The following is an 8516-nucleotide window of genomic DNA, read 5'->3' on the forward strand; positions in this document are numbered from 1 at the left end:
ATCTTGTTTCAAAAATAAAGAATAAAAAATAGAGCTGGGAGTGTAGCTCGAAGGTAGAATGCTCCTGGGTTCCATCCCTAGTATCAAAAAATAATAATGATGATGATGATGATGATAATAATAATAATAAATAATAATAATAATGTAGGAATATGGCTCTGAAGTAGAATGCTCTTGGGCTCAATCCCCAATAAGTCAATCAGTCAAGTATAAAAAGGCTGGGGGTGGAGTTTGGAGTTTGGAGGTAGATTGCACATGAGTTCAATCTTCAGTACTAAAACAAAACACAACAACAACAACAAAAATTCGATCCTAAGTACCCTACCCAAAGGAAAAAAAAAAAGAAAGGAAGAATGATTGTTAGAAGAATTACATGATAGAGTGTATTTTTAAGTGCCTAGCAGTTGAGAGCACTTTATCAAGGACAGCTATTAAGTGAGAAGCCCATCCCCACATCCTTTGGTACCTAACTCATTGCTATTTTCTTCTCTACCAAAGAAATGCTCTCAGAGAGACAGAATACCGAAACAAGACTCTATTTTCACTCCCATGTCTACAATTCCTAGTTCAAATCCCTCTGGCCTTCTCACCTTGTTGCTCTTGCAACTTGATTTTTGCCCCTCCTTAATCAGAGGCTGGTGCCCAGTATCCCTGGTGACTCTGTGAGCAAGCAGAGCGGGAGCCGCAGCCTCTTGGCTTTCTTGGGTGCTTTGCATATGGTGCTGAGTAGGAGATGAAGTCATGTTTGTGTATGGAAGTGCCAAACGCGATGCTGGATCTAAAAAAAGGACTGCTAACATTTATCCCCAGAAGCGTGGACAAATGTGACGCTGTGCTCCTGGCACATGCCTGGCTCCTATTTTCTGTCTGCAAGTCTTGAATTGGTCCAGTCTAGTTTCTTTCTTAGCCAGCCAGCCATAAATCAAAAAATAAAATGGGAACGGCAATCTTTAGTTTGCATCCCTTTCCTACTCTATACCTTTCTCCCTTTTTGTCAAAATAAAATTCAGGTTTACCTTGTAATTGGCTGGGTTAAAAGTGAGGCAGAAGAGAGGCACACACACACACACACACACACACACACACACACGCACACACACACACGCGCGCGCCTTCATTGTGGGAGTCCCATATGGTTTTGCTTCTTTAGGCAGAACTCGACAAGGCTGGGTACCTCTCGGGGGACTTATTCTATCCTCTTTTACCTTTCAGTCAAGTGGAAAAGCTTTCTCACTTGCTTCCTCCTTCTAATTGTCAACTGTATTGTATTAAAAAAAAAAAAAGACAGAGACATCACAGTGGGAGCCAGCCTCGTGATTTGTTGCCCCTTTAAACTATTTCAAAAATATTTGTTCAGCATTTATTGAGAGAAGAGGCTGAGAAATGTGTGTGGGGAGGCCTACTTGTGTCTAGACTTAGCTTCGTCTTTAATTCCCCTGTGGATCAGCTCTAACCCCAGATTCGCATGCTTCCGGCAAGAAAACACGTATTCATTGGACTCATCTCTGTGTATGTGTGTTGTGGGGGGAGTTTGGGAACCATCTGCGGTTGCTTTGTTATTTCCTCTGGGAGTTTCATCCTTCTCTGAGCAGCTTATCAAATATTTCTTCACAGTTCTGTCCTAGAGAAAGGCATTTTTTTTCATATTGTTTCCTGATTAGTGATGATTAAATGGCCCTGGTAGGCTACCAGTGGGGACAGACTGCTGGCTAGATGCTCCTGGGTTTGGCTGTGATATTGGACTGCTCCAAGTGGAACTGTTCTTTTTCAACTTTAGTCTAGTCTACACCCCACACTGGCTTCCCACCCCACCCTGCCAGAGAGTCAGAGCACACATGCAACTGAGAACGGTGCTGTGCACACACTAGGTGCTTAAGAAAGATCCCAACAATCTCATCTGCTCTTCTCTTCTTCCTTTTCCTTCTTGATGCCTTTCCAGGGGAGCCAGTGTGGAGTAAGGGAGAAAGGAACCCCAGCTGGGCTTTGGGATTTGCAAACCTAAGTTTGATCCCTACTTCTATCCTTATTAGCTATTTCCTCTTGAGACGTGTCCTTTTCATCTTCAAAGGGGAAGTAATTCCTCTTTCATAGCATTGTGAGGAGCAGATGCCACAATATCTGGGAAAATGCTTCATCCACTGTGAAGGAGCTCACCATTTCTCAGATGACTAGGCTCATTTGAGAAATTCAAGGGGTTGAGTGGCATTGTCTCCCAAGCCCACCGATTCCAGGATTCCAGTTGGTTCTATACCCAGATATCTCAGGAATCCATGCTGTCCTCCAAACCCTGTGGGCATTCCTTTTCTTTAATCAGGCTCCCCTTCTTTTTTCCTAGATAAATGCAGTGTCCCCAAACTAGTCTTCCTACCTCTGGTCTTAGCCTTTTCAATCCAGAGTCTACTTTATAAGAGGCATATCTGACCTTGTCAATCTCATGCTTAAAAATTCTTCATAGCCAGGTGTGGTGGTGCACACCTGTAATCTCAGTACTTGAGAGGCTGAGATAGGAGGATTACAGGCAGAGGCCAGCCTCAAAAATTTAGGAATATCTTCAGCAACTTAGTGAGACCTTGTTTCAAAATAAAAAGAAATAGGGCTTGGGGTGTATCTTGGAGGTAGAATGCCCCTGGGCTCAATCCCCAGTATTACCACTACCAAAAACAAACAAAAACAACAAAAAACTTCATGGCTCCACTTAGCCTTCCAAATAATAATCCAAGCATTCTAGTTGTGCCATGTTGGACAAATTACCTAACCTTTATAAGTCTCAATTTTCTCACCTGGAAAGTTGGGATGGTAATCTCCATCCCTGGAGAGGTACCACTGTGAAGATGCCAGAGACGATGCTGGAGGGCATCGGGTCCAGGGCCTGGCATGCAGTGGATTCTCAGTAAGGGCCTCCTCTTGGAGAGGACACTGTGGTCTCAGTAGTGTTTGGCAACAGCTCTTTTAGGGACCGGACCTAGGAAAGTCAGGCTATAATTGCTTCCTGTCGTATCCTCTTTCTCGTGGAGTTTCTTGAGGGGAACTCATTGGTGAGTCTTGTTTTCTCCTCTGCAAGCGGAGGAATGAGCCTTGTGGGGAAAGGGAGGAGAGACAGCTCCCATTCTCCTCCTGTGCTCTGGAATCCTTGCGGCATGTTGTGGTGGGAAGTAGGCGGGAAAAGAGTGAAGAATGTGCTCATGGCTCACATGGTCTTTCCTGTGTAAAGCATGCCCCTTCTCTCACCTTAGCTTGGCTTTGCAAGAATCACGTGGACTCTCCCAAAACTATGTGTGGGGAGGGGTATCCCCAGGGAGAGGTAATTTGCTGTTGGGCTAATATTTTGGGCCCTGATGGAAACTGACAACCTTTATAATTCAAAAAGAAGAAAACATGCCAGGCATGGTGGCACACACCTGTAATCCCAGTACTTGGGAGGCTAAGACAGGAGGGTGGCATGTTTGAGACCAGCCTCAGCAATATAGTGAGAACTTGTTTTAAAATAAAAAATAAAAAGCACTGGGGCATAGCTCAGAAGCAAAATGCCCCTGGGTTCAATCCCCAGAGCAGAGTGGCGAGGGAGGAGGAGCATGCTTTGGTCACCAGAACATCCCCATTTCTACCAACAGTAGGCCCAGCGATTGCCCTGTCATTCATTGTCCCAGCTTCTTATGGGCTAGGGCAGGGGGCTGTGACCAACACATTTTTAAATGGGGCAGTAGAGGCATGAAAACATTTATGGCTTTCTCACTTTTTTGTAGTCAGTGATAGACTCTGAGGTAAACAAATATCTTGAGACTCTTTCCTGAGACAGGCAACTCTGGGGGTATGGGGATAGTGAGACCCAGCCACCTTCCCCTCTACTCTAGATCTCTATGTCAGGTAGATGGAAGGGGTTGTTTCGCAATCACAGCTGAGTTCCTATGCTGCAGGAGACCTACTGTGTTTCCTCTGCCCATGTTGCTCTGTGAGCATTGTCCAGTACAACTTTCTAGGACATGGCTGGCAAGATGTAAAAAACTGGGGAATATATCTGGAGCTCAGTGGAGGAACTGATACGGCCAGGGGGCCTGGGAGAAGGTAGTCAATCGCTCAGTCTGCTGTTGTTGTCTTTAATCCAGCACTGGACCTCAGAAGCAAGATTCAAAGGAACAGGTCCTCCTCTAGTCTCCTTAGTTATATTATACTTTTAAATGGACTTTCACAGGAAATTAAGCCTTCACTGTGTGCTAGCAAGGAAAGATTTTGTTTTGTTTTGTTTTTCTTTTTCCAAAGGATGTTTTGAAGGTTGCTATTAAACTTGCGGTTGAAAGATAATGAACTTAGGTATCACTTGTGGTATCGGCAGCCAAATATACTACCGCTCAAATATAAATATTTGTTCTTTTGCAGTCAGTATCTACAGAACAGTAAGCGAAAGAGCCGGCCAGTAAGTGTAAAAACATTTGAAGATATCCCATTGGAAGAACCAGAAGTAAAAGTAATCCCAGATGTAAGTACATCTTTTAAAAATAGTCTTAGAAATAATACCAAGGATGAAACACTAGCTAGATAAATATTAGCCTAAGCATTAGAGTCTTGGGGCCTTATTATAAGATTGTCCCTGAAAGAATGTGTCATTATTGAAATGGAACTTGGGTTTTTCCATACGAGAAGTGCCTGGTCCAAGGTTCAAGATAGTCTAGCTTTATGCTCAATTTCACGGAAGTACAAGTGGATCATTGTGAAAATAAATTTAAAAAAAAGGATGGAAACAGGAAAACAGGAATCCTCAGCTGCTTTATACAATTTTTTTTCTCCTTATCCCAGGTCCATTTCTAGGAAACAGTTGCTTCCCTTTATAGCTTGTGCAGTTTCTAGCTATGATACCTTTATTTTTCTTGGCAGGGCATTGGGGGTAAATTATCTGATATATGAGTTAAAAAATCAGTCTTCACTAGCTGGTCAGTATATGCACTCAATCAACTGTGCCATCTCATTGTCTTTCAAAAAGGACAACCAGACGGACAGTGGTATGGTTCTTGCATCAGAAGAGCTGAAAACTTTGGAAGACAGAACCAAATTAGCTCCATCTTTTAGGTAAGACTCACTCAGATTTAACAGAAAGGCAAGTTTCAATAGGAATTTTTGGAAAGAACTTAGGACTTTCAATATAAGTGCAATCTTCATGGACTTTGACCAATTTTCAAGCCAGCATGTACAGGGTTGCATTGGTACTTAAGAAATACAGTATATAAATAGATACATATCCTTTATATAAAATATTTAAATGTTACTTAGGAATTAGTAACTATTTGTGGAGAAAACATTAAATTTTTTTGTTTTGAATATAATCTCCTCCATATGGTTCAGTAGGAATTTGTTGTTTTAAATAGATGTACCTGCTTTCAACATTAAAAACTCATAAAAGTCTATATTTATAAGAATCATTTATTTGCTAGATTGATATACATATAAAGTAACTGTTGGGCTGGGGATGCAGTTCAGTGGTGAAGTACTTGCCTAGCTTAACAAAGCCCTGCATTCAATCCCTAGCCACCAAAATAAAATAAAGTAACTGTTATATGAAATGGAATACCTATGGACTTTTTATTTTTGGTGGTGGTACTGGTGTTCCTGGAAACCCTTCTACCTCCAGGTTACACTCCTAGACCTATTTTACACTTCTTTATTTGGAAACAGGCTCTCTTAAGCCAGCAAGGCTGGCTTTGAACTTGCATGATCCTCCTGTCTCCGCCTCCCAATTGCGGAGATTACAAGCGTGCGCCACCACGCCTGGCCTCCTATGGGCTTTTGAGTGATGTTTATGTAATAATAATGACAATGACAATAATAATAATAATAATTGTGTCATTGTATGATTTTTTCTGTAATGCCCAAGAAAAAATTGAGAACCAATCATGTTTCATTCATTGGTTCAATACATACTTATTCAGCAACTCTTATGTGCCAAGCACCTTTCCATTGCTTGATACACTTAAACTCATTTTTTGGGGGTTGAGTTGAAAGACAAATTATATTTCTAGTTCTTTAAAATAACTTAAGTCATATACTAGCACAAAGAAAATAAAATCCTTTGCGGTTTCGAATATGCATAATTTGAGTAAAACATCTACTAAGGAGAAAAGACAGCTTAGAATGGCTTGGCAAAGTGTAAATCCTGAAGTTTAAGATCAACACAACCTCCATTTCTAAGCTTTGACATGATTACTGTGCCACTGGAAACATTCCCCACTCAGTGCTGAGTGATCAGCCCCTCAATTCGTCCATGGAATGTGGTTTTGATGAGTAGAAAGCAGTTTTTGACAGGTCTGGTCTGATTGCTACATGCTGTAAGTTATTCAAGCTTAAGAATTGTATTCACACCCTACTTACTTAAGAATTGTATTCACACCCTGTACGTGCTTTGGGGTCCCCTAACTGACAGAATAGGAAAGGCACAAGTGAGCTTTCAGAGCACCCCAATTTCCTTGACTATCATGAAAGAGGCCCAGTGGCTGCCATCATTGCATACAGACTCGTCAAATCGCAGGGCTATAAAAATGTTCCCTGGGTTGGAGCATTTGTATCAGGCAGCAGAACTGCCTTTCCATCTCATCCCAGGCTCGAGAGGCTTGGAGCTGAATAAGAGGACTTATCTGCAACTACTAATTCGTGCTAGTACCTGAAAATAGATGTGGCCCATGCAAACCAGATACGCTGATTAACAACTGGGACCCGTAGGGAGCTGGTGTCTCCTGGGAGATCACTGTCCACATGGAGCTGGGAATGGGCTTAGGGAGAAGAGCCAAAGAGCTGTCTCCTCTCTTCCAACTCATGTGCTTGCTATTTCTTCCACAGTGGAATGATTCCCAGCAAAAGCAGGGAGTCCGTGACATCTGAAGGCTCCAACCAGACCAGCGGCTACCAGTCCGGCTATCACTCCGATGACACGGACACCACTGCATACTCCAGCGAGGAGGCGGGACTTTTAAAGCTGGTGGAGGTTGGAATGCAAGCTGGCAGCACAGCACAGATTCTCCAGCCGGACTCTGGGACCACTTTGAGCCCTCCTCCTGTTTAATAGGAGGTTCCCACATCCCCCCGCTTTTGGAAATCACATGAGAGGTGCTGCTCGGATTTTCAAGTGTCCTTCTTTCCACCACCCGGAAGTAGCCACATTTGATTTTCATTTCAGAGAAAGGACCTCGGACTGCAGGGAGCCAGTCCTCTGGGCATTTCATGAGAAGTTGCTTGTGACCCAAGAATGTGTTTGTGTCTTCTCCCAGTGTTGTCCTTATTCTCTTTTTCATTCATTTCAAAAGCATGTGTAATGCACCCTGCTGTGGGTCTCACCAAGGGTTAGAACAAAAGAATCAATGAATGGCTCCATCCTCAAAGAAGTAGCAATACCTGGGAAGTGGGCACCTCTGTAAAACCAGAACATAAACCAGGCAATGGAAGTGCTTTGTGTTGAGGATGGGAAAGGTTTGCAGGGCCAAGTCCACCTAAGAGGTTTTTTTGAGTGTATGGGCTGAGAGCCAAGTCTGAAGTGTGGGATTTGGTTGATAGAAAGGAAGAGGCAGGCTGGCTTGAGAGCGCACCGGAGCCTGCAGATGCATTGTGCTGGCTCTGGGAGGTGGGCATGTTGCCTCTTAGGAAATGTAAAAGCTTCAGGCGAGGTTTCTGGTTTTAGAAGGTTGCGTGCTCTTCGCAGTTGAGCTGAAGGTGAGTTCCTTTATGCTGTTTCCGACTCCTAATGAGAGTTCCTTCCGGACCCTGACGTGTCTCCTGGCCGAGCCCCAGGAAGGAAATGATGCAGCTCTGGTTGCCTGTCTCCCAGGCCGATCCTTTATTCAGAGCTCCACAAAAAAAAGGACATTCGGCCTGAGGCTCCCTGTCAAGTGAAAGAGTTCTGCCTGTACAGACCATCTCCTGGTTTCTTCTGGATGAATTCCCTGGTATCTGTCCTGATGTGCGATGTCCAAGACTGAATGCAGTAGGCTCCGTGTCCAGCTGTGGTGGCAAAGCTCCAGGAAGGATTTTATCCCTATGTTCCACCCCTAACCTCCTCACCAACTTGCCCGTATCGTAGTTGTTTGGCTTCTATGCTCCAGAAAACCTGATTTGGTTTGTTCACTCACAGAATGATTAATAGCCAGATTCCAAAATTATCTTATAGTCAAAGTTATAACAACATCTATTGTATTATTTAGACTTTTAACACATAAAGCTATTTCTAATGGGGTTTTGCCCTTGTTCTTTCCTTTTGTAAGAAAGAAAGTATATTTTCGTTTGGTACCATAGTGTGAGATGCTGGGAACATTGACTATAAAACATGCTATGGCACATATATTTATAGTCTGTTATGTAGAACAAATGTAATATATTAAAGCCTTATATTATGTATAATGAACTTTGTACTATTCACATTTTGTATCAGTGTTTTGTAGCATAACAAAGGTTTTGATGCTTTCAGTAACTGATGTCATTTTATTAAAAAAAAAAAAACACTGAAAAACTTGAAGGAATCCTTTCACAAGACTGCATTATTG

General features: G+C 42.8%; 1 protein-coding gene across 2 annotated transcripts in view; it reads left to right on the forward strand.

Moving 5' to 3' along the window:
* The window catches only part of KDR (kinase insert domain receptor), a gene marked incomplete at both ends in the record, with an annotated part of 44195 nt that extends 37150 nt beyond the window's left edge, over positions 1-7045 (forward strand). Inside the window, 3 exons of one of the 2 annotated variants that reach the window (XM_080697961.1) lie at positions 4375-4474; positions 4976-5061; positions 6823-7045. In XM_080697961.1, the coding sequence (XP_080554087.1) occupies positions 4375-4474; positions 4976-5061; positions 6823-7045 (409 nt within the window). Of the gene's footprint in view, positions 1-4374; positions 4479-4975; positions 5062-6822 lie in introns of those variants that run through there. The other variant, XM_080697960.1, reaches the window with a different exon arrangement.
* Between the last annotated feature and the right edge of the window lie 1471 nt (positions 7046-8516).

Source organism: Muscardinus avellanarius (genome assembly GCF_963383645.1).
Source record: "Muscardinus avellanarius genome assembly, chromosome: 6".
Taxonomy (NCBI): Eukaryota; Metazoa; Chordata; class Mammalia; order Rodentia; family Gliridae; genus Muscardinus; species Muscardinus avellanarius.